Source organism: Phasianus colchicus, chromosome 1 (assembly GCF_987193195.1).
Source record: "Phasianus colchicus chromosome 1, bPhaCol1.hap1.1, whole genome shotgun sequence".
NCBI lineage: Eukaryota > Metazoa > Chordata > Aves > Galliformes > Phasianidae > Phasianus > Phasianus colchicus.
Window position 1 is genome coordinate 102,753,142 of NC_143436.1, and position 27,494 is coordinate 102,780,635.

Below are 27,494 nucleotides of genomic sequence, written 5' to 3' on the forward strand. Positions count from 1 at the left end.
ACTAAAGTAAAATTTAGTAAGTTTTCTTCCCTAAACAGTTCTTTTCTGCTTACCTTTATATGTGTTGATTAGAGCTTGAAATTAACATGACCTTTTTTATCCATTGATTCATGAACATTTATTGGCCAATTTTGTAAGATAGCAAATCTTGAAGAGCTACAGATACAGTAAGGCTTTATCCAGTAAGCTCTTGAAACTTGCAGGAACTGAGACTGCACAATCTTTCTGGGCAGCCCCCTCCAATACACCATAAATAATTTTTTTCCTTATGGCCAGCCTGAACTTCTCTTGTTTGAATTTATCAGTTGCCTTTTATCCATCTTTTTAATAACTTCCCACAGGCATGAGCAGTTGACTGTTTAGTTCCTCTATAGCTCTCTCCCAACCTCTCCTCATTCATGAGTACCCAGCTACACCCACCATGTCAATCCACACCTAACTTCATACTAACTGTATGTAGTATTCTGCATTTGACCTGAAGAGCACCTAGAAGAGGTGTTAATTGCTCTCCTCCATCTACTAATGTACATGATCTCCTCGATCATGATCCTGTGAATAACACCCAGTTGGCTTCTGCTGCTGCCTGTGCACACTTGTCCTCTATGACTGTCCTCAGCTTGAATGACTGCAGTTTCCTTATTTCCTACCAGGAAATAAATGCAAAACTTAGCATTTATCCTTGCTGAATATCATTATGTTCCTACAGATGTATTTTTCCAGTCTTTCTAGATCAATGACCTCATTCAGGTTATTGATAAAGATGTTAAATTTGGAAATATCTCAGGCAGAACTCTGTGGTACTCCACTTATTACTGACCTCAAGGTAGAGAATGATAAATTAACTGCTGCCTTCTAAGCCTAACCATCCAACTAGATTCTTAAGAAACCTACCTGTCTGCTTGTCCAGAGTTTATGGGGATTTTTTGCCTTGGCTGGCATATATTCTATATGCTCCAGAAAACACAATGCTGAATTTGTTACACAGCTTATATAGTACACTGTATAGAATAAGAAAATATGAAATATAGACATATGAATGAGAATGTGTTCACAATATACGTTTTATTTTTCAGCTCTACTTCAGGTTTCCATTTCTCTTAGCAAAGTTGAACTCAGTGTCGGTGAATCCAAATTCTTCACATGTACAGGTATATATTCATGTTATTTTGAGATTTTTTTTCTTAGATTTTCAACCTTATGCTTAATTTAAAAGTGAACTAATCAAATCACAATATTAACTTAAATTTGTATATTTTTATTTATTCATAATGACTTGTGAAGATTGTGAGAAGTAGATCTTAACTGATTTCACATTTGCAGTCTAGAAACTATTGATTTCAGATTCCAACAAACCATATTACTTAGTTTGAAATTTGTCTGTATTGATATAGATAATTTATATCTATCATGGTTCTTATTTGGTTAAAATACTTTTACTTGTTTAAACTAATGTTTTAATAAGCTAATAGGTTAGGCTATTGTATCCTTAAAAAGTCTTCTCCATAGTGACAGAAGTAAGTCAGAAGAAAGGAGTTTGCTTTTGCTGCTGCCTGAAATGAATTCTTAATGTTGCTGACTTGTGAATGTCCATTGAGAATAACGTATGACCAATTATAAGACAAAGTGATTGCTGACCAGACTTCCTTTCCTTTCAAATTTTATATGTTTCTGTGTTTATATTTTCCTCATGAATTCTGGAGCTATTAATTAATCTGTCTCAACAATCATTTCTTTGTCTGCGGTTTTACTTTTCTTATCTTTCTGCAGTTTCTCAGAACTTCTCACAGTTCAGCAGTCTGTGACATTGAATAGAGACTTAATGTCTCCTTGAACTTATAATGTTGGATATTATATTTTTTTTATTTATTTATTTTGCAGCCATTGGTGAGCCTGACAACATAGATTGGTATAATCCACAAGGAGAGAAAATTGTTTCTAGTCAAAGAGTGGTTGTTCAGAAAGAAGGTGTTCGATCACGTCTCATCATTTATAATGCAGATATAGAAGATGCTGGTATATATCGATGTCAAGCAACAGATGCTAAAGGACAAACTCAAGAAGCTACCGTTGTTTTGGAAATTTATCGTAAGTATAGTAATATCAAACAGAACATGAAAGAATATGATTTGAGAGCCACTGCTATTGAGAAAGCAAAGCCTATCGAAATATTGTTCCAGGCTTTGGAGTGTATCTTCCAAATATTTGTCTCCTGCAGTTTAGTTCACAGTTAGGAAGAAGACTTTATATTATTGCAGCTTACTTTCTGTTTGTCTCTTAAAATACCATCTCTGTGGGGAGCACGGTATGTTCCTCGTGGAAAAGAGGGACTATGAGGGACTACCAGAAAAAAAAGTTCTTTCAGCCTTATTTACAAGTACAAGTACATATTCAACCTATAACAAATATGTACATAAATAAAGAAGTAAGAAGGACAAAGTAGATTATTAATTAAGTGAAGTTTAGAGTGAATTTATTAGTTTTATATCAGTCTTCTCATATTCGTGGCCTTGCAATGGAACTTGATATAGAACATTGAAGCTTAATATGATAAACAGCTAAAATGCATTTCAATTGCTAACAACTAATTGAATATACGTTTAAAAGCAAATACATTATATTAAGGCTAGAGATTCTCTGAGAGTTTGGTGGTTTTTTTTTTCAATTTCATTACATTTGCAGTATAATATATTCTTTAGATTAATCAAAATGACTAAAAGCTAATATTAAATAAATACAATGAAAAGATATAAGCTAAGGGATGTCTGGGTGAAAGGAGGGGACATTTGCTGCCATCCTTTCAGCTGAATTCTTCAGTAATTTCATTGGTGTGTAGTCTTTCATAAAAAATACTTTTCTGGTTGGATTAAATGTTAAGGAATTGCCTTGTGACAGAAAATAATCATAAAGCACTGCTTCTGAAAGGTATAGATAACTCAGATAACAAAAGATATACAATTTTTTTTTTTTAAGCTATTGATAAAACATCCATTAGAATGATGATAGCAGTTACAAGCAATTACATGATGGCTTGAAAGCTGACAGTTCAAAGGATTGCAAGTTCTGTGGAATTCATTTTTATGCTTAAAGCTGCCAGTCACTCTGTTAGCAAGGATCTCAGAATAGCTGAAATCTTTTGAAGTGTGTGCATGTGCTAATTTTAATAATTCTGAGACAGTCCCAAAGACCTGCACAAGAAATGGAAATGTTTATGGAAACTAACATATAGAAGTGTCATTGTTTGTATTTGTAATGTTTTATAAGGAAAAAGCAGGATGTACTGTGTAACTTGTTTGTAAGAGTTTTTCTTCTCAGGCATAAATGTAGTGAAATACTTCAAATATTTTAAACAAATACTTTATAAAAGTGGGCAAGATGTGTACATAGCAAAAGCTCGCTCACTCAACTGTGGAAAACACATGGATTATTGGAGCCTGCACTCATATTAATACAGAAATAATTGCATTCTCTGACTTAAATTTTTCAAAGTATCCTCATAAATGGAATTGGCAACGTTTGATTTTAGGGAACATAAGTCAACTCGTTTCTTCTGCATGCAAGAAATTCTTGCAGAATTCTTTTGCAATTATTTTTTGCATTAGATCTTGGATGAGACTGTGTTTTAATGCCACCTTGAAGTTCTTCCACTGAATTTTCTTAATACCGAACTTTTTTAGCTCACTAATAAAACTGAATATTAAGTATGATTACTTGGAAACAGAATAAAGAAAAAGACTTATCAGAATCCTCAGAATCTTAGTGCTAAAAAAACCTACAAATTCTTGTGACAAAAATAGAAACTTTTTAAATATAGTTTCCCATTGTTTTTTAACTTATGTTTTACTCAGCTGATAATTTATCATAGTCAATGAGGCTGTAGTTCCACCTTTCTAAGACTTTTTCAAGTGGTTTCAGTGGACGTTTAGATGGAATGAGAACATGAGGAATTAATTCAGTAATAAGATCATGAAAAATAAAACACAGAAGAGAGTAGAAAGGACTATTAACCTGAATGTGTAGATCTCTGAAAAACTAGAGCTTCAAAACTGGGCTCTGGAACATTGAAAACAATGGAAAACGTACTTATAAAGCATGCTCAGTTTATATAAATAAAACAAACATTTCCATAATGCCAAATGATTGTAAAATCATTCCTAGAGATAGAGTGAATGCTCTGTCTTCAGGACCATTTTGAATTTTGGAATCTTAGAATCTTTGATCTTAGGAAAATGTATTATGGAAATAATTCTGTACTGTGCACATTGATGAGGTCTTAATAGTTAACTACATCTAATTTGATATCACATTTAACTTCAATGCTGAGTGAACTGGAAAGTACTAATAGTATTCTGTTTTTTTCCTTTTTAGAAAAGCTCACTTTTCGGGATATAGTATCACCACAAGAGTTCAGGCAGGGAGAAGTTGCAGAAGTTGTTTGCCGTGTTACTAGTTCACCTGCTCCCATTGTCAGCTGGCTGTATCGGAATGAAGAAATATCAACTCTTGCTGACAGTTAGTATTTTGGTAACTCTTTAAGTTATACATTTTAACTCACATTGAAATGTTGTTGTTAAAGAAAATGACATTATAACATTATAATTATGGAGTGTATTTTGACTAGCCCATCAGTTAAGTGGAGTTTAACCAGGTGCTTTGTTCTATTAAGAATCCATATGCTATAGTGTCCTTCCTTCTTTTTTTCAAATTGGAAATTTTCTCTAGATATACCATGAAGGTCCAAATGTGCATGAGATTATTTGGAACTATTCTGCAGGAACTCTTTCTGGGCTGCCATGCATGTAGGAGCTGAACATGTTTTTAAAACATACTTAGATAAAATTCTTCACGCTGGCAAAGCTGTGATGCTTTCTCAGAGTGTAGAATTTACTGAGTGAACACTGATGGGCTTCAGTATACTTGCACATTAGCTCTGAGACTTATAGGTAGAATAGGCTTGTTGCACTGTTGTGAGCATTAACTTATGTAAGTGTAAGCTACATTTAAGTTACAAACAGTAGGAGATATAGGAGATCTGTTTAGGCTAGATTCCTAATAGCTAGACTATAAGATTAGTTGAAGATGAATCTCTCTGATTCTGTAAATTGACCTTCTTGGAGAAGTTTGTCTCTGTAGAAATGGAGCACAGTAATACAGTTGATGTTAAGATTTGCAAAACTGAAGTAATCAAAAGTCCATGCTGCAAAATTCCTACCTTCAATATAGAAAAAAATGCTATTACTTTATAATACTTGCTTTACTCATGAGAGTATCTCCTACTAGCTGTTAAGCTGTGTAGAAACAAGGTCAGGAAAGCCAAGGTCCAGCTTGAGCTAAACTTGGCCAAGAAGAATGAGAAAGGTTTCTGCAGGTACCTCAGGCAGGAAAGGAATGTCCAGGAGTGTGTACTCCCCCCAAGTGAGTGACAAAGCCAAAATGGTAACTACAGATAAGGAGAAGGCTAACTCAAAGTACTCAACATTTTTTTTTGCCTCAGTCTTCTCTGAAACAGCTCATCACCCAGCCCTCAAACAATGGGATTAGAAAGAGGGGACTGGGGAAGCAATGACCCTCCCACTGTTAGGGAGGATCAGATTTGTGACCACCTGAGGAAACTGAACATCTGCAAATCTCTGGGTCCTGATGGGATGTATCCCAGAGTCCTGAGGAAATTGGCTGATAGTCACCAAGCCATTCCCAATGATATTTGAAAAGTCATGGCAATCAGGTGAAGTCCCTCGTGACTGGAAAAATGGCAGCATCACACCCATTTTTAAGAAGAGTAAAAAGGATGACTCTGGGAACTGCCAACTTGTCAGTCTCACCTCTCTGCCGGGAAGGATTATGGAGTGGATCCTTCTAGAAGCTGTACTAAGGCACATGGAAGACAGGGAGGTGAAATGAGAGAACCAGCATGGTTTCACCAAAGGCAAATCCTGCTTGAGCAACCTGGTGGCTTTCTATGATGGTGTCACTACAGGGACAAGGGAAGAGCCACTGATATCATCTATTTGGACTTCAGTCAGGCACGGTACCTCTCAACATACTTTTCTCCAAATTGGAAAGATATGGATTTGATGAGTGGACTGTTAGATGGATGAAGAACTGACTGCAGGATCGAACCCAGAGAGTGGTGGTCGATTGGCTCAATGTCTGGATGGAGATGAGTGACAAGTGGTGTCTTCCAGGGGTTGGTGCTGGGACTAATACTCTTTAATATCTTCTCCAGTAACCTGGGCAGTAGGGCTGAGTGCACCCTCAGTATGTTTACGATGATGACTGTGGGGTGCAGTTGACATGCCCAAGGGACAGGGTGCCATTCAGAGAGTCCTAGACAGGCTTGAGCAATGGGCCCAGGAGAAGGAACCTCATGAGGTTCAACAATGCCAAGTGCAAGATACTGCACCTGAATCAAAACAACTCATACTACCAATACAAGTTGAGAGATGAAAAGTTTGAATACAAACCTTTCAAAAGTCGAGAAAGACTTGGGGGTACTGGTGGATGGAAAGCAAGACATAAGCCCATAATGTGCTCTCACAGCCCAGAAAGCCAGCTGTATCCTGGGCTGCATCAAAAGAAGTGTGGCCAGCAGGTTGAGGGAGGTCATTCTGCCCTTCTACTCCGCACTGGTGAGGCCTCACCTGTGGTACACCTGTAGTGTGTCCAAGATGTGAAGTCCTCAGTGCAGAAAAGACATGGACCTGTTGGAGTGTATCCAGAGGAGGGCCACAAAAATGATCCAATGATGGGATGGAACACCTGTCCTATGAGAACAGGCTGAAAGAGCTGGAGCTATTCAGCCTGGAGAAGAGAAGGCTGCAAGGTGATGTAATAGTGGCCTTTCAATATCTGAAGGGGAGCTACAGGAAAGAAGAGGACAGACTTCTTCTTTAACAGGGTCTTTGAGGAAGATCCAGGGCAAATGGTTTCAAACTAAAAGAGGGGAGATTTAGATTGGATATAAGGAAGAAATCTTTTACAGTGAGATTGGTGAGGTACTGGCACAGGTTGCTCAGAGATGTGGTTGATGCTTTGTCCTTGGAGACTTTCAAGGTCAGGCTCTGAACAACCTGACTGAGCTGTGGATGTCCCTATTCATTGCAGGGGAGTTGGACTAGGTGACCTTTAAAGGTTCCTTCCAACTCTGAGGATTCTATGATTCTGCTGTATCCATTTTATTATTCTTCATCAAGAGTTGAAAAAGTATGCAGTCAACATCTCCCATTCCTTTTTTCCGCTGATAGATGAGCTCTCAGTGTTTCAACATTTTAAAGAAATGTTCTCTGTTTCTCTCATCTGTCTCACACATTAACAATTTACCTTAACAAAAAGTTCACCAAAGTTAAAAGAGGAGACCTCAACTTTTCAAAATGTCTTGAAGCACAGTTCTCTGAGAATTGCAAAGCAACAGGAAAGAGAAAATGATTTCATTTGTTTGTGGTAGTGTGTGTAGTGGCATTAATTTTCAAGCTTGACTTTAAGAATCTACACATAATTAATGTAAACACATTGACACCATCTATCCTCTGTCAGATGGAGCAAAATTAAATTTTCTCTTTATATTTCTGTCTTCATTTTCTGAAGAGTCCCCGGTAATGAAACTAAATTTACATAGCATTAAAAAAAACTTTTTTTTCCTGTGAAGATGTATATATGTATGTTCTGTGAACAAACTCTTAGCTGTTTGTTTTGTGTTGTGAGGAAATGCAGTTAACACCACTTAATCTTTTACATGACTTTCTAGATCGATTTGCAATATTAGCAAACAATAATCTTCAAATTCTTAACATCAATAAAAGTGATGAAGGAGTATACCGTTGTGAAGGAAGAGTGGAAGCCAGAGGAGAGATTGACTTCCGGGATATAATTGTTATTGTGAATGGTAAGGAGTAAAAGTTAATGAGTTGACTTCTTAATTTAGCTGATTATCATAGCCTTAATTATAAAACATATCAGTTTGTAACAGTCCTAATTAAATTGATTAATATGGCTTTCATGTTTGTTCAGTATTTTCCCATAAAGGTAATTGCTTGCTATTAAAAAAAAAAATCTATCTGTTACAGTATATAAGTAGAATTCATTGCATTTCATAGTATCAGAGTATATTATTATGCAAAAGATCAATTGTTATTAGTCATTTGAAGAATACTGACAATCACTATGAAACTTGAGTTTCAGATTACAATGTGTAGTTATTTATTTCAGTGTATTTTTCAGTGCTAGTGTTACTTACTGTTATAAACCTTTTGATTTTTCATAGTAATTCATCTTTACTCCATTGTACGTGTTTTATTAATTACTTCTGTTTAAAACCATCCCAAAAATCATGAATACATTTTATTAGGAAATATTGCTTATAGATCCTTTACATTTTATTTTTAATGTAGTTTAAAAGGAGTTATCTGATAATTGGCATTTTAACATTTTATTACTTTCTTAAAAAGCTCTAGGAAGGAATATGAGAAGATGTGGACAAAATAGAGCATTTAGTTCACCCTCTCTCTTAAATTCAGGGTTGGCTTGTTGAAAAATAAATGTCTCTTCATATATTGTCTAGAAAAGACACAGTTCATGATGGCATTTTTTATCCATGCCATTCTGTTTAATGTCAGTATTTCAATGAAGCTGCTTCCATTGTGCCATTAGATCCTGAGTTATAAATGCTTTATCCTTGACGGGTCCTCTGCACATCTTGGTTTACATAAGTCATTATATAAGTTGAATTCTCAGTTAATTGCATTCTGGCACACATTATTTAATCCATGTAGTCAAACAGCAGTATTTGAAAGAGAACTCCAGGATTTTTTAGACAATGTGCAGACAGTGACAAGCAAATGGGTGGTTAACTTGTGTGTTGTGATAAAATATAACAGTATATGCCCCATGCAGTGAAGACCCTTAATCTAATTACTGTTTGTTTTTAAGCAGATTACCCCTTGACTCCTGAGTATATTCCAACAGTTCCAACACTTGATAATATTTAAAATGCCGAATGACATTTTATTCTCCTACTATTTGTATATAAGTATACAAACCTACATTTTGAACACCTGTCACTTCTCTGTGATACATGCTGTTGTGCGAGAGTGAAACCTGAAACATCAGATTTCAAACCGTGACCTCACATCACATTTTCTGTTGGTAGATTAGATCTACAGATTTCTTTTTTTTATATACATATTTGTTATTACTCTGGACAAGAATGACAACACTCACTTCACTCTAGAGTTTGGAGTTCTGTAGTGTTGTGAGGAAAAGAGGTTTCCAACAGAGATTCTAACATTGTTGCTCATGTAAAGTGGTATCAATTAAGAGCTATTTTCCACTTAACTTGTATGGGAATAAATAGCTTTTCAGAGATAAAAGTGAGTGTATTTAACCCAACCACAAATGAGTTTTATATTAATACTGAAAATCAGAAAGAAACAAAAAATGTGAATGCTCTTTGTTGAAAAATGAAAAACGCTATCAGTGAGTTGGACTTAAATGTATCTGGACTTTACCATTTTGCTTTAAGTTAGAAATGTGAGAGACTTGCTTATTATATCCAAATCCATTTGGCTTTTCCTCTTTCAGGTTCATTCTTTAGTTGTACATAAAAGTGCAGAATTGAGATAAACAGACTTCACTTCCCTGAAAGAGCTGTAAGAAAATGGATATTTGGTTTAATTGTCATCACAGTGTCTCTGGGAAGATTGAAACACCAAAGTAATTTGCTGAAATGGGTCATGGTCCTGTAATTCTTAGTTGTGAGTAGAGAAGGAGCTGCTGCTTTTGGGGAAGGATTGATTAGTCGTCTCATGTCACTACCCATTTTTTCAGGTCTAAATGTTAGAATGCACTGCAAAATGTCTAAAATCTACAAAATGATTTCTGTGCGACACTTTGAAATGCAAGATGGACAAGTTATTACAGCACAACAGAATGGTTTTTATAAGCTGAGTACTGCAATTTCAAGAAGGAAAGAATTGATCTGTGAAATATGTAAATTTCAGCACACGATGACAAAGAGTCAGAGACAATAGTACATAAGAACATTTACTTACTACTCATCAGTGATTATGGGTCACTGTTGTAATAATTTAATGTGTTCAAAGTTCAGAAATTGGAAAGGTTTCTGAGAGACAAACTTGAAGCTAAAATATTTGTATCATTTAAAACAACAGCAACAGTTTGTGAGAAAAAATATGGAGTTGCAATGGTAAGCCATAAGCAAATTCATTGGGGTCACCTTCTGTTCTCTACTGAAAATTAAAGCTGAAAAGATAAATCTGAGCCATTCTAATGACAAGGTATTGTTACTAGCAGAAAGCTGTATTTTGTGTATTTTTTCTTCCTCTCATTTATTTTCCATGTATCTTACTTCCGCTTTGGGATTATTCTTCCTTGTTTATTTACGTGAGAGTTTAATGGAAAAAGGACAAGTGTCTTAAAATTTCATATGAGCAGAGAGATTAAAAGCATCCTGTGAGTTGTTCTGTCTTTAATATTATTGCTATTTTTTTCTGTTGAGCAGAGGTTCTCTGTGAACGGTTTTAATTTCATTATTGAATTGATCTCATAAAGGACAGACAAAATATGTGATCCACAGAACACAATTACGAAAACAGGTTGTAATTCCTAAATAGATTACTGAAATAGATAAAAACAATTCCTAAATCAGATTGTGTCCATTGTGTCTGTCACAGTTTATGTTCTTTAAGCTGGTGATAGTCATACCCAGGAAATTCAACAAAAAGAATAAAGTATGTTTAGTAGATAATGCTATGTATTGACACCTGTTTTTTAAGCAATGTCTGTTATCAGTGCATAGTTCTATGTCCGCTATGTAGTTGAGTGAAAGAGAAAGAGACTATATTTTCACTGAAGATTACCAGCAATAACTCTTGTGTATGATAGAGTACATACAGAACTGCTAGATATGATTTTGTTAGCTTTAAAATGCTCTGTAAGAAAATTGGCAGCTACCAAACAAGGCTTATTTGGAATTTATCCTAGTGCAACAAAGTTATAAATGCCTGACAATATTAGAAGTCTATCACTGTCTGTTTAAGAAAAATACAAAAATACTGATAACTGATTCATATTGTGTAAGTATAAATTCCAAATTTAGCAAAGGATTCCGTGCTTTAAATTTCTTCAGAAACATAGAGCATCTTGTATGTTCCATTAATGGGAAATAATGTTTTATTTTCCAGTTCCCCCTGCAATTACCGTGCTACAGAAATCTTTTAATGCCACTGCAGATCGAGGAGAAGCTGTAACTTTGTTTTGCAGAGCCACTGGATCACCTCCACCAGAAATAAGTTGGTTCAGGTAAGTTCAGTTTAGATCTGCACATCATAGCACATTGTTTTTTTTTTCTGTCATGATTTAATGTAACACTCCATGAAGTAAGCTGTGCAATCTTAATTATTTACTGAATTTTAAAACCATTTGCTGTTTAGTTATCCTCTTAACTTCTAAAACTAGATTCAGCATTAACAAGTGAATTATTATGATAATATATATATAAAATATGAATCATTATAATAAGTCAAAATACACAGAAATGCAATTGTACTCAGGTTACTGTGAAAGTGAGATAAATTAAAAATGTAAAATACCATATTCATATGATTTCTTCATATTTGAACAAAATCAAGGTTGAAGCAATTAGTCCATTTCTCCAAGAAAATACAAACAAAAAACTTAGAACTTTTTCACAGGAGTACTTCAGTTAAAAACTAAATATACATATATACATACAAACTATATATATATATATATATACAAACTTATGCAGTTATGCAATAAATGACCAATACAGATAAGCAGTCCTAATAACAAAAATATCACTTTATCTTTCTGTAAAAATAAATTTTTAAATCTGATTCTAATCCTAATTCTCCATTTCAATTACATTCTCATTCAGAAGGAGATCAGAAGGCTTCAGACAACCCTACCATTGAGAATGCTTCATTGAATAAGTTTAAAGTGTTGTTTATATTTTTTTGAACACGTAATATATATTGAAATATGGAACTGCTTTTTAAGTTCGTGTGTGGTTTCTTATGATGTCATTGGAATGAACACCAGAAATATTTAGGAACATTTAGTATGTAACTGTTGTAAAAATGCAAATAATTGCATCCATACATTTTATTTCCGTTGAAGTAAAAGGTCTCTACATTTTCTAAATGACTTAGGAATTTTCATCAGTTATTAATCTCCTTTGGAGTCTTTGGATAATTTTACTGATTTTTAAATGTTAGCTTCCTTTGACTGGCACCTTTATCCTAACATGTCATAAGGCAAACATGGAGTTAAATTTTTCTCTTTTACGATTTCAATGGCAGATACAAATAAATAGAACAGAAAGTTAATACCTTACTGTGGCCTTTTTGTAAGACAAACCAGTGTCGATGTTTTTTATTGTTATGAAAGAAATTCTCTGTTTACAGATGTGTTTTTTCCAATACTTTGTAAGTATTACAGTATTTGTACAGGCTAAGTGTCTTGGAGAGACACTTGTCTGTGTTGATCTACTACCCTTTTAATTTTCCTTTAGCTTGCCTGTCACTGGGACAACCAACTGTTTTACACCATTCATTATCTTTCATACAAATTTTACAAAAGCTTTTCAGATAGTGTAGTCTGTACTGGATTTTAAACGAGAGTACATTTAAATATACATAATTGTTTTTCAGAAACCAAGTGAGTAGTATTAGCTTGTGTATCCCTTCCCTATATATTCTGGGTGGGTAGAAAACATTCTTTGTGGTTTTTTTTTTGTTTTTTTTTTGTTTTTTTTTCTTTTTTTAGTAGTAAGAGGTTGTAAATTGATAAGTAGAAAAGGTCCCCAAAATTTGTGAAAGGAAATGTGACAAGTATGGAAACAGAGGAAAAAAAGATGGAAAGAGGTCAGTGATTATATTCTGGAGGGAACAAACTTGATCAATATTTCATAGAATCATAGAATCGTAGAATTATTTGGTTCGGAAGAGACCTTAGAGGGCATCTAGTTCTAACCCCTGCTAGGGACACTCCCCTCTAGACCAGGTTGCTCAAAGCCACATCCAGCCTGGCCTTAATGCTTCCAGGAAGGGGGCATTCACTGTCTCACTGGGTAATTTGTTCCAGTGTCTCACCACCTTCACAGCAAAGAATTTCTTCCTAATATCTAGTCTAAATTTACCCTCTTCCAGTTTAAAACCATTTCCCCTTGTCCTGTCACTACCTGCCCTTATAAAAAGTCCCTCCCCAGCTTTTCTGTAGGCCTCCTTCAGGTACTGGAAGGCCATTATAATCTACTGCTAGAGCCATCTGTTCTCTAGGCTGAACAGCCTCAGCTCTCAGCCTTCTGATCATCTCTGTGGCCCCCCTCTGGACCTGCTCCAACAACAACAAGGTGTCAGCCTTTCTTGTGTTGGGGGCCCCAAAACTTTATGCAGTACTCCAGGTAGGGTGGCATGAGAGCAGAGCAGAGGGCAGAATCACCTCCCTCAACCTGCTGGTCATGCTTCTCTTGATGCAACCCAGCATACAATTGGCCTTCTGGACTGCAAGTGCAATTGCCAGCTCATGTTGAGTTTTTATCAATTGACACCCCAAATCCTCCTCCTCAGGGCCAATCAACTCATCTTCATTTTCCATGTGCCTTAGTAGGGCCTTCAGGAGGACCTGCTCCGTGATTTTGCCCAGCAAAGAGTTGAGACTGACTGGACTGTAGTTCTCTGGATCGTCTTTTTTCCCTTTCTTGAAAAAAGGAGTTTCTCCTTTTCCAATCAGTGGGGCCTTCACCAGACTTCCATGACCTTTCAAATATGATGGATAGCAGCTTTGCAACTTCACCTCCCAGTTCCTTCAGAACGTGTGGATGGATCTCACTGTGTCCCATGGATTTGTGCACCTTCAGTTCAGTTCTTGAACTTGATTTCCACTTAGAGCTGGCAGATCTTCCTTCTCCAAATTCTTACCTTTGCTTTCTGTGGCTTGGGTGGTGTGGTTAGAATCCTTGCTGGTGAAGACTGAGGCAAAGAAGTCATTGAGCACCTCAGTTTCCTGGGGTGTGCGTCTATGGGTCCCATTAGTCACAGAACTGGGCCAAACTGGCCCATAAACCATTGACACCCTCCCCCCACCCTACCCTTCTTTGGATTGATGGGCCTGTGGGCCTGCTGTCCCCTTGTCATGGACACAGATAGATCTAGAGATAACTGTGACAGTTTGTCAGTGTGTGTTCAGACATTTTATTTAGCTTGTCTCAGGTTATCCATTTGTAAAATGAGCGGATATAGTGGAGTGATTTAATGGAAGTCTGTTGTATGTATTCATAGCTATGCTAAGGAAGAAAGTACAGAGAGGTACAAACTATTATAGAACAAGATGAAAAAACTTCTGGATGTTCCTTTTGTTATTTAGGCCTAACCACAAAATGCACTAAGTACGAGGAATAGCAAATACATATACTTAATCCCTCTTAGAACACTTAACAGTATAATGAGTATTCTGGAGACCTGATTGACAGAAAGGATGTGGACAAATTCTACTCCAGTTGTTCGGAGGATTTTCATTGTACTATATAGAAAGTAGTACCTCTGTGTCTTTTGACATGGTTCAGTAATATTAAGGAACAGTGGAATGTTCTTCGTATCTTTTTCATTTTTTAAGATATGCTCTGACTCCTAAAAGTCTCTCATCGGCTCTAGTGAAGTTTCTTTTACTAGGCTTGCATAATGTGGGTCTCTCATTGTATAGCCCTACCTTCCTTACAATCCTTTGGTATTTTAATCAGTTGAAATCTGATTTTCTTTTCTCTTGATTCTTTTTCACTTTCCAATGAACTGATTTAACGGAATGTTAAATTCTGCGCGGACATGAAAAAAGTCTTGAGAATCAAATGCTAGTGATATTGAAGTGGCCTATATTCTTCTCCATTGAATTAATCAAGTTGCTGATCAAAACTGTAGTTTCAAGCTTAAACATCTCTTTAGACCATATCTAGTATGACAGAGCTTTAACTAGTTATGTTGACTCTTTTTATTTCTAGCTGCTGACTATTTTTAAGATTTTCTCATTCTAGAATGGAGGCATCTGAGCTGTTTTGTCAACATTACTCAAAAATGCCATAGATCATTTTCTAGTTAGTCAGTCTGAGATAGCTAACAGGGAAGAAAGGTTGTCAACATTTAGTTTTAGTTCACTGTATTTAATATGCAAATGTACTTTGTTAATATTTAATGGACTAAGGGAATGTAATTCTTTCTCTGCTTAACTGATATTACATTAAACTATGGCTTTCAGAGAAACAATACGCTAATAGAAATAAATTAGCGGGGGCTGAAATATAATTTAAGCGTACAGGTCCTGATCTGGTAATGTCTACTCATGGGAATAGTCCTACGGAAAACACAGTTATTGTTTACATTTGTGGAGATCATTTACAGTAATAAAGCTTAGTGGGATCTGTTCCCTATACCTTTAATGACAGGGCATAGAACTATCTAACATAAGAAATAACAAAAGAAACAGTCTTCTTTTAACTGTTGTTGTGTTGTGTTCCCTTGTTCATCCGGATCAGTGTTAATCTGAACCTTTTCCCTAGAAGGTCTATGGTAATCTTCATGATCTAATTTCTTCTCATCTGTGGTCATAGATATAGGTAGTGGATGAATGTAGGGCACTTGGACACTACTTTTGACACTGAGTATTGTCTCTTGTCTCCTACAGAGATTATTGTAATTTTAATGAAAATACTTGGGTGGAAAAATAACAAAAATGTTAGTGAAATGCAAGATGAAGAGATGCCAGGGTATGCCCTTATTCCCAAGGAGGGGAAAAAACAAACAAACAGTAAATGGTGTTTTCACTTTTAGGGAAAGTATTATTTTAGAAAATATGAAATATAGCAATATATCAGCATTCTGTGAGCAGAAAGAATGTGAATATGGTTTCTGCTCAAATCTTGAAATGAAACGGCCATGAAAACAGGGATTTGCATTGGTTTCCTTTCACAAACAGCTTGGCCATCAAGTTTATTAATGCTTATGAAAATCAGGCAGTCTTCATGTAGGTGCATATGAAAACATACTGTTGGTGATTCAACATAAATAAGGACAAAAGAATCCTAAATCAAACAAGTCAGAATGAAAAGAAATAAAAATTAAGTTAGAATTGCTCCCATTTAGAAGAAACCATTACAATAAGCATGTGTATGCCACGGTACTGAGATGGAGTGGTCGAGCCTTGATCAGCCCTCAGAATTGTTCACAGGTTTTATTATTTTTATACCATCTGGTCAGAGGTAATAATGTCTGGAAATATGTCTGCTTACTAAATTGTGGCTAGCTAACAACATCTGAGAGGAAATAATTCAGAAGAGTTCTTTATGTGCCAGGAGGCTCTATGTATAAGTAATATAAAATTATTTTTATAAATTGATACCTTATTACTAATATGAACTGCAGTGGTAAACTTAAAAATGTGCTTTTGCATGTTCTTTTATGCAACTATGTATTTGTCTGATTCCTTGAGTGCAAGTCATGTATTAGAGTTCTGTTCACAAGTATTTTTTCTACCATTAAGTCATGAAAATTTAAGAATAAAACTATTATAGTATTTTTAATACATGTATTTTAGAACCTGACAATAAAATTGTGAACCTGGGGTCTTGAACATGAAAATGGAGTCCAGAATGCATTGCTTATGTCTAGAATGTGCACATTCTTATGGAAAAAAAAAAAACACAACACTAATGCAGCAGAACAGTTGTCATCATGCTCAAATTAACTCCCTTCTGCACACACTGCCGGTTTATGTCACGTGAGTTAATGCATTTTTGTTAACAGCATAATAGCACTTTCTTACAAGATTATTTAAAATTGATTGGTGCTTTCATAGTGCACTTTCACTTTGGAGCTTGCTGATTTTTTTATTTTTATTTTTTATTTTTTTTTAGGAATGGAAAAATTATTGAAGAAAATGAAAAATACGTATTGAGAGGGAACAATGCAGAGTTAACAATAAGAGACATAAAAAATATTGATGCAGGTCCTTATATCTGCAGTGCTAAAAATAAAGCAGGAAATGATAAAAGACAGACATTCCTTCAAGTTTTTGGTAAGTACTGTATATAATGTACCATCCTTCCTTTCTCAAGAGGGAATTGAAGTTATAATTCCCAATTTTCAATGGAGCAGTATTCCTGCAGTGTGTCTACTGATGCAGGAAACCACTCTATAATTTTATAACTTTTTCCTTGCTATTGACCACTTTAACCTTTAATCCTGAATCCAATTTTGAAAAGGCTATCTTTACTATTGTACTATTCAGATACAATACAATGACATGTTAAATTGTTAATTCACTCTGGTTTGCCTTTAGAAGTTGGCTGCTTACAAGAAAACCAAAGGGAGAATAAAAGAAAACTACTGAAAGGGGCAAAATGGTTATTAGTCCTTTCAATCACATTTTGTTGTTGTTTTTAAAGGAGAATACCATACAGAGGTGTTCCTGATTTTGTATCTGTTTTTGTCTTTTTAGTTTTGTGGGTTTTTTTAAGTACGTGATTGCATAATCACTAAAAATTCTCTGATATTAAGAAAAACGAATTTCAAAAGCAAAAAGTAATAAAAACATGAAAACTTCCTCTCTTTCTTTGCCTTACTACCCAATCTGTTTTCATGGTTGTGTCTTCTACACAGAACACTTGACTGTTTTTTGGACATTTGTGTAGCTTTAGCCTCATAAGAGTAGACATTTGTAAGAATATAGATCTCCCTCAGAATCATTCTGCCATTCTATGGATCAGGGCCATAACTTATTTATGAAAATGGTGCAAATTAAGCAATCTGAATTTTTTTTTTTTAACTTATTTTTTCTTACATATAGTATCAATGTATTGTTAGTGTACCTCTACGCTATATAATTAACTATTGCTTTTAGTAGAGAGGATGATCATTTAAAGCATGTATTGAAGACAATGGGAAATGAAATTTTGCATCCCTACTAAAACTAGTAGTTACCTATACAAAACAGTTCCAACAAAAGAGGCTAATCTGATATCTTTCACTTGAAGCTGATGGATTGGTTAATACTGTTTTCTGAATTTGAAACTTGAGGCTGAAGCCATCTGCAAACTGAACAGATTAAGTGTCTTCATGTGTCTTTCCCTATCTTTCCCTGGGAAGCTCCTTATCGTTTCAGGTTCTAGTCCTCTATACACATACACATACATAGATGTGTTGCCTAAACATTGGAGTACTGCTGTTCTGTGGTGATTGAGTGTTCTTCTGAATTACTTTTCAAAGGAGTGAAAATTAAGCAGTTTTAAATTTCATTCTTGCTGAAAGTTATGGAGCATATTGAAGACTTCTGGAGAAAAGAGAAACTTTTTATTAAATCGTATTTTCAAAACCAAAAAAAATATTGAAGGAATAGAAATGACTTGCTAGTTTCAGTGTGAGTTTGAGGACATTTGTAACAGGAATATTTTTGCATGTAATTTTAAGTATGGCTGGAATTTACTCAGTTTTGCTTATGGCAAGGTAATTTATTAATGTGGGGAACACTGGACTAAGAGTGAATATTTCCTATATACAATATATAGAAAATATACATTCTTATATACAGTATGTAGGAAATTCTTTCAGCTGCCAGTGGTCTGGAAAATCCCTGGAAAAATAAATTCAGATGATTAAATAGGTACCAGGAGTTTATTTTAGAATGTGTATTTCCTTTTTGCTTCCACATCATCCTACACTCCTAAAATCCTTAGGCAATTTCTTCCTTGCATAAAAAAAAGTAATTCTTCTGCTTAATCTGGGGCCTGTTCATTTCTTTGGCTCATTTTAAGTAAAAAAAAATAATAATAATTAAAAAAAAAAAAAAAAAGGAAGTATAATTCTGCAAGTTCTTTACATCAAATGCAGTTTTACATCACTTGTTCATTTCTTTAATAAGATGAAAAATTCCAGTTTAGAAATTTCTCCTACTGTGGAAACCGTGATAAACCTCTGATCCGTGTATTTCTGTGCCTGTCTAGTCGTAATCCATTCTTTGTGGAATGGCAATGCAAGAATAGTGTGCAGAAGTCATGCTGGGGAGAACCTGACTGCTCAGCTGTACAGTAGAGCTTCTGTTTGAATATCTATGCCTACTTTTGCATTGTTTTTACCTCTCTGGCTTCCCGAGTTTTGAACTGTTGTTTCCACAAAACTCTCAGACTTGTCTCCAAAGTCTCTTTCCTGAGTCTTGATAGGTAATTTAGAGTATATCATTGAGTATGTATATTTAGAGCTACTTTTCCTGTGTGCTCTTCTATTGGATATATTTCAATTAGGTTGTAATAATCTGTGTACTGTCAGTTTGACTTGGCATTGTATCAGAAAATAAGCTTCTTACCTCATTTGTAGTCTTTAAAGCTCACTGGCATTTTAGTCTAATATTTCCTTTACAAAGATTACCTCTCACTCTGAAAACGTGGAGCAGAGTAGCTGTATTTTCTCCTACTAATAACTTTCCTTCTTTTGTCTCTTTCACCCAGATTAAACTTGCAGACGTGTGTACAGCCAACCATTATTATACTTTTCTTCCCCTTAAATGCATTCAAAAAACTGCTAGCTGAAAATGGCAAGGCAGATGGCTAATTATTATAGCTCAGTAGCTCACAAACAGACAGTTTATATTAAAATAACCTATTACATTACATGTTTTTTGGTTTTTTTTTTTCCACTATGTTTGCTTGTTTATTTCACCTACCTGCTATCTCTAATCTTAATTTACAATTCAAACTTCTTGAGACTATTGTCTCCATGGGTACATCAGGGCTCTAGCAGGATAGAAGATTCTAATGCTAATTATGTAACTGTACAGCACTAATAGTAACAGTAATGTTATAGTATTCATCATTTTAAATTTCTTGTGCTTTGCGTTTTGGAACGGGTGTGGCCAACATAGTGCCATCTAATATCTGCAGATGTTTATTTTCCATACGTGACTTTGGTGTTTGTTCTTTTTTTTTTTTCTTTTTAAATTACTTCCATTATCAGTGTTTTAAAACCTATTTTATTTTCTTATGCAGAGTTTTTCTGTAACCATAACACATAGATAAAGTCCTCATACTTCTACCCTGCTTCCCCCAGTTTTTAACTGTAATTACTGCATTTTATTTGTTCTACATAATAAATCTTAGAGGAGAAGGGAAGTCCCTGTCACTGAGGATTTCTTAATGATCATGTTTATAATTATAGTGTCGTCTGACCACATGCTATTTCTATTTCCTAGATTTTTTTAAGTATAATCTGAAGCTTATATAGCAGGAAGATTTATGCAGCTGTGTGCAACATAAATTTAATTTATTATTGTGGAAAGAGTATACTATCATTCCTGTATGATTTGTCATCAGACAGATGAGAAGATAGAAAATGTAAATGACCTCTTCTGACTTATCCCCTCTTATACGTATTCCAAATAATTAAACTAAAAATATTTTGCTTTCTTATGCTCTCGAAAGTCATGGATCTTTTAACCAAGCAGGCTAGAACCTATACTGAAAATTTGGTGTTAAGGTTACCTACATTTTTCACTATTTTCAAGGTTTATAACCACATGTTTTACTTTTCCAGTGCCTTGAGCACACCTGGTTATTTTTCTTTCATCTTAACAAGCAGATAAATGTATGTTTTGTTTTGTTTTCTGTGGTAGCATTCAATAGTAGGTGCACTTTGTTTAAATCTACTGATATATCTACACAGGGAATACTATGTACTTGTTTATAAAACTATCTGTGCTTGCTCATCCCCACGCCAACTGCAGTTTCAGGAAGTGTGCAAGTCATTAATTAAAGATACAGTATTAAACATTCATATGCTTACTGTATTCCTTCTTCCCTCCCTTTTACCTTCTTACCTGTGTGGAACACCTCCAATTCTTAAAATAAAAATGATGCTGTCTATAAAAGCGATTATGCTGTATCTGTCAGAAGACGAGCCTTAAATCCCTTCAAGTGGAAAGTAGTAATACAAAATAGTGCATTTATCATGCACTAAATCAAGCCCTAATGTATGAGCAAGGTTGTTGTTGTTTTTTTTTTTTTTTTTTTTTTCTTTAAGATAGGACTCAAATTTAAAGAATCAATTGTTTATATATTTCCTTATTGGGCTCTAGCTTATGTACAAAATTCAGATGGTACCAGCAATTTTCAGGTGGGCAGAGTTGCAGTTTTGCTACCTGATTCAGCTGTGGATGTGCCAGAAAACAGCATATCAGGCAATGATTCCACCATATAATAAGCCTGTTGATAATAAATCCACGTTAGCACTGATAGCATTTATTTTCAAGGGATATAATCAGTCTCAAGCTTTGTATTTGTTCTGCTTCTCAAGTCTGATGAATCTCCTGTTAATGATATGGGTAGAACTCTGTGAATTCATTAAAATATAGATATTTTCAAGAAATAAGTTGTAAACAGCAAATAACAAATCTAGATTCTCAGATTGCTATCCATGTTCTTAAGCTTTGCAGGGAAGGCTATAAAGTACACAACAATGAGCATAAACTGTCAGTTTATAAGGTATTCTCCCCTTGTTTGAAATCAATTCAGAAGAGACCAAGGAGGAAATTTTACACTAATTTATTGAGAAAGTGGTAGAGATATGAAGACCAGACTTCTCTGCTCAGAGAACAAACTTTCCAACAAGCAAATGTCATTTCCTTATTTGGCAGCATCACTCTTGCTAATATTTCAAAAGTAACATCTGTAGTGATGAGCAGTGTAGCGATGACAATCATAGAATAGTTGAGGTTGGAAGAGATCTCTGGAGGTCATCTGGTCCAAGTCCCCAGCTCCACACAGAGGCGCCTAGAGCAAGTTGCCCAGGACTAAGTCCAAAGGCAGTACTGCTGCCTTCCAAGTAAAATCATTTTAATGAAGCTCAAGCATAACTCCTTTCTCAAATATAACTCCTTTCTGAAGTGTTCAAACCTACTTTCATTTCAGTCAGATCATTCAGTTAAGAATTTTTTAAGTACATTATTTTCAGATTGGATAATAGGAAAAAATTCTGAGATGGTGGTTGGTTGGGTACAGGCACAAGCTCCTCATGGCAGTGTTGTCATCATCACCAAGCCTGTCAGAGTTCGAGGAACATTTGAATAGTGCTCTCAGAGATATCATTTGATTCGTAGGTAGTACTGTGTGTAGCTAGAAGTACAACTTGATTGTCCTTGTGATTCCCTTCCAACTCAGCATATGTTGTGGTTCCGTGATTATAACACAAATGCTTCAACTGAAGCATATTTTTGACTGAAGAAACTAGCAAAGACCAGGAGGTCTTCTGGACTGACAGTCCAAGACCCTTTATTTTCATCTGTTTCTTTTTTGCTGGAATACTGAAAGTAAATACCATTTCAGTTTGAAAATGATCATGTCAGTTTAGAAAGAACAGTTTTAAGAACTGAAAAAAATAAATCCAATTCAGTATTTCTGTCAGTCGTAGTGTTTGCTTTCTTGAATAAATGTTTTTTATTTCTATGCAGAAGTATTTTCATATTTTCTAATGCCCAAAATGTAATTTGAAAGCAGTCAAACTATTAGTCAATAGCTTGTGACCTATTAAAATTAAGCAATTAAATAATATCCTTTCCCATTTTCAGCTCTCTTCTTCCTAGTAATAACTGTCAGCTAGATACATTTGATGATTAATCAGTGCTTGTTCCTTTAAATGTCAGCCTTCATGTCTAAAATGTCAAGTTAAAACTTTGCCTTGTAATAATCTATTTGAAGAAGACTTTAAAGAAATTTAGAATATTAATCAGAGATATAAAAACATAAATACTTTAAATTATATACTTTAGAAGAAGATGCATCATCTTGAGAAAATAAAATTGTCATCTACATATGTGGAAACAATTGTTCTAATGAAGATAATGCCAAATTTTGAAAATTTCTTACATAAAATACTATGTATGATGCTTTTATTTGGGTGATGTATCTGCCATACTATTTTCCTTGTTTTCAAGAATGATAATATATCAAAAGAAAGAAAGAACTGTTTATACTGTAGCCAGGAAATATGGCTATAGAAATAGAGTATTTGAGTTTAGTATCATAGAATGTTTCATTGACCTTTGAATGATCCTAGAAGTGAGAGTTAAAACTATAATTATTATGATGTTATCTATTATCTCAAATTCTTCTTTACTTATTTCTCCAAAGTAGCATTCTTAGTTATACCACTGAGAACAGTTACAGCTTTTCTCAACTGAATTGCTAACCTACCATAATGCTTTGCTTAGTACCTTGTAATGCACTAAATAAAGCTGGATCCAACTGATACTTATAGAGACTCTGCTCTCACAGGATATTTTCTTCTTGTGCAGAGTGTTACTCACCTTAGATTATATCTTAATGAAGAAGGATAATAGAGCACTACTTTGCTAGGGAAAATATTACTTGTTTTTCATCTCTATACAGTTAACATAAAGGAGATTTTTTTAATAGCCAAGGATGAACAGACTGTATACAAGCAACTGAAGGGCTATGGAGATAAGGAGTGAGAAGTGAGATCAAGAATGATGTGGTAGAAATGAAAGAAGATGATCTATCTGGATATAGCAAATTTGAACCTGGTTTTATTATTTTTCTTGGTGATACAGAATGTGGTGTCTGTGAGACACTAATGATAAATTAAATACTGGTAAAAAAATGAAAAACAATATCAGATATAAGGAAAAAAAAAATCTATATTATGAGGACAATCAGGAAGTGCAGCAGGCTGGTGAGAAAGATTGTGTAGTCTGTTCCTGGAATTTTTTTAAGATAATCCTCAACAAATGTGTGATCAATCTGATCTGAACAGGGTTTGCTGACTCAGTTTTGAGCAAGGAGTTGGAAAAGATGACATTCTAGAGTCCCTTCTAACTGGAATGATTCTCTTTCCCCTTCTGATCTATGAACGTAACACTGTTACTTTTCTGTATAGTATATACTTCTAAAAATCCATTAGAAGATACATTCCCTCACTGTTTATTTTGTGCTTCATGTAGACTACAATTTAGCAGCATTTCATCAAAAACAAAAGTCAAAATAACTGCATGGAAAATATACTATTAAATTTACTCATAGAAACCTAGCTCACTGCTTTTGGATGTAAACATATTGAATCATATTCTTATTACGGGGTTACATAGTAGATTTTCAATGAGATGTTTGTCTCATTCAATTTGCAAAGATTTGGAGAAGCTTATTAATGGTTAAATATGACTGAATATATGTGCCAACACATTTTTTTTATGAAGGTACTTGAATGCAATAGAAGAGAGTAACATTCTATGCATAGTTCTGCAGCAGAGTTCTTCTATGATATTGTACAGACAGGTCCTCTAAGTGTTCCCATTTAACTAGAAATGGCATTGCAATGTAAATAACCTGTCAAGACACAATATAGCTTGAAAGCTGTACTTGCTCTGCACCAGTATCTGTAAACTGGAATGATCTGAAGAATGTGAACATTATCTGAACTTTTAAAAATGTGTTTTTTCACCAATTTACAGAGTAAGTAAAGATGAACATTGTGTCAGGACTTTTCAATTCTTAATAGTGTTAATAGTACAGTGTGTTTGTTATCAGGAGATATTGTTAAACTCAGTTTGTGTAAGGCAGTTAGATATTTCCAAAGACTCAAGGTAAACAATATTGTCTTTATTTCAGCAGGGATAATTTCCTTCACAGGGGCTCATATGTTACTATATTTTGTATTTGTGATGAGAATAGTGTTGATAATGTACTGATGTTTTAATTGTTGACAAGAAGTGCTTTGAAAGATCCAAGTACTTCTCTGTTCCTTACACTGCCCTACCAGCAAGGAGCTCAGGGTGCACAAGGACCTGGGAGGGAACGCAGTCAGAACAGCTGACCTAAATTGACCAAAGGGATTTTCCCACGCTACATGATGTTGTACTCAGTAATAAAAGTTGGTAAAAGAAAGAAGAAAGAGGGAATGTTGAGTTAGGCCATTTGTCTTTCCAAGTAACCATTACATATGATAGAGCTTTGCTTTCCTGGAGATTTATGAACATCTGCTGCAAGATGGGAAGTGGTGTTGCTTTGCTTTTGCTGATCTAATAAACTGTCTTTTATCTCAACCCACAAGTTTTCTTACCTTTGCCATTCTCTAATCCATCCCACTGAGGATGCTCTGCTGCCTACCAGGGCTAACCCACAAGTATTAATAATCCTGTATTATTCCAAGTCTTTGAAGACAAGCGCAGATTATTTTTGAGTCACAGAACAGCTGAATCAGGAAGGCATTTCTGGAGATCATCTAGTGCAACCCCACTGCTTAGAGCAGCATTAGCCTGAGCAGATTGCTTGGGACTGTGTCTAGCTGTGTTTTGAATACAGTCAAGGATGGAGACTCTAGAGCCTCCTGGGCTTGCTTTTGTGTTTGGCTACTCTTCACAGTAAAAAAGGGTTTTGCTCTTCTTAAATGTTATTTCAGTTTGCACCTATTGTTTCTTGTCCTGTCTTGGCACCACTGAGAAGAGCTTATCTACATATTTATTCACCTCTATCAGATACTTATACTCATGGTTAAGATCCTTCTGAGTCATCTCTACTCAGGGGCACCCTGCTGGTTCACGGCCAACTTCTTGTTCACTGAGGCCATCTTAGGCCCTCTCTACATAGCTGCTTTCCAGTTGATAAGCACCAAGCTCCTACTGTGATATGGAGTTACTCCTACTTATGTTCAGAATTGCCATGGAGACATTCAGTCTTTGTTTCATTCCTGAAATGTCCTGTTCCCTAAGAGACAGGGAGCCAGGAGAAAAGCACAATGACAGGGCCACCAGGGCAAGGGCCTTGTTGATAAGGGCTTATCCCATTGAACTAAAGCAATGGAGCAGGCAGCCCAGGGGCTGACAGCCATTCTTAGATGAGAGTTCAAGTTGTCAAACACAGAGAAATAGTTGTTCTGCGACTTAGAAAAGTTGATTGCTCTTATAGATGGTCATGTTAAACCTTTAGGTAAACTGAAGTAAATTAATATAAATGCACTTTTTTTAAGTAAAAAAAAAATATTTTGACATTCTTTATGCGAGGTGAATAATGTAATTTGTATTTTAACAGTACAGCCTCAAATAATACAACTTAAAAATGAAACCACATTTGAGAATGGGAAAGCCACCCTCATCTGTGAAGCAGAAGGAGAACCCATTCCAGAGATTACTTGGAAAAGGGCCATTGATGGAATAACTTTCTCTGAAGGTGACAAGGTAAATCAGCCTTTACAGTATCTAAGTATACATTGTTTTGCTACTCTTCATAAGCAGAAAGTGAACTTAGAGAAATTGAAATTAATTTTAGGTGAAATTGGAAGGAACTACTATTTCTTAAGATAATAAAAAAGATGTTTAAATTCCAAATTTTAAATTAGCGTTTAAATTATAAAAACATAGAACAAAAACACAGAAAAAAAAAAAAAACCAAATAAAATTTTAGAAAGGTAATACTTAGCTTTTCCTGACTACATTTGGAATTGGTCCAGTATTTCTCAAACCGCTGTGGAGCTTACAGAAGTCTGAAATAAAAAATAATAATAATAAAAAAATCATTTCCGGATACTTTGGAAATCTCTCCTTTTCACCTTAGGTTTTTTTTTTTTTTTTTTTTCACTTTTCTCTTATATTTTTCCTGCCAAAGAGTAAGGTTGTCTTTTACTACAAATTGAGCCCATTTTCCTATTATGTTTCCATTTTCATGCTTTATTACAAAAATAAGTTGAGTAGAAAAAGATTGTAATGAAGAAAGTCAGTTGCTATGGGAACAAAAGCTGTGAGTAGATGAAATGGTAAGCAAAATGGAAAGGTGTAACGTTATTCCCAATGAAGTAGATCTGTTTCTCATGAGTGTTTTAAAAATAATTTTCTTTGAATATTTGAACAAAAGTTTGCTTCTTAATTTCCTTAGATAAAATACAGATCTTGTCTTCACTACTTGAATTGTGAGATAGCATCTGTATGGCTTGCTAATTCTGAATTTAGGCAAAATAATTACACAGACAGTCTGCTTGCAGATGTTTGCAAATTAATAGCTGTCACTTAAAAAAAAAAAAGAAGTGATCAGATCAATCACAGAATTAGATACAAAGTAAGTTGCTGAGTTTATAGGGAGTTATTGTGCAAGGATTGCTCCAAAAGTAATGCCTCCTATTTTATTCTGTTGGTCCATAATGTCAGAGGTGAATGTTGATAGTGTGGCAGTTGAGGTTGAACCTTCCCACCAATATTCCATTACATTTTAATGGCCAGCAGAGCAGCAGTCCGACAGTCAAATGGTGTCTGACATGGAAGTGTATATGGAGCAAAGGTATGGAATTGAATTCCTCCTGCTGGAAAACATTGCACTCAACAACATGCATTGATGCTTGCTGAACGTTTATGGAGACCAGACAGTGGATGTGAACACTGTGAGACAGTGGGTGGTGTGGTTCAGCTGTGGTGGCAGCATTGTGAAA

At 35.0% G+C, this 27,494-nt stretch overlaps 1 protein-coding gene across 1 annotated transcript in view; it reads left to right on the forward strand.

Annotated features, from left to right (window-relative positions):
- Positions 1–27,494, forward strand: part of NCAM2 (neural cell adhesion molecule 2) — a 259,676-nt gene that overhangs the window by 129,226 nt on the left and 102,956 nt on the right. The window contains exons 2-8 of the mRNA XM_031612506.2: positions 1,074–1,148; positions 1,879–2,085; positions 4,366–4,509; positions 7,742–7,879; positions 11,196–11,313; positions 16,937–17,097; positions 26,108–26,253. Of these exons, the coding sequence (XP_031468366.2) occupies positions 1,074–1,148; positions 1,879–2,085; positions 4,366–4,509; positions 7,742–7,879; positions 11,196–11,313; positions 16,937–17,097; positions 26,108–26,253 (989 nt within the window). The remainder of the gene's footprint in view (positions 1–1,073; positions 1,149–1,878; positions 2,086–4,365; positions 4,510–7,741; positions 7,880–11,195; positions 11,314–16,936; positions 17,098–26,107; positions 26,254–27,494) is intronic.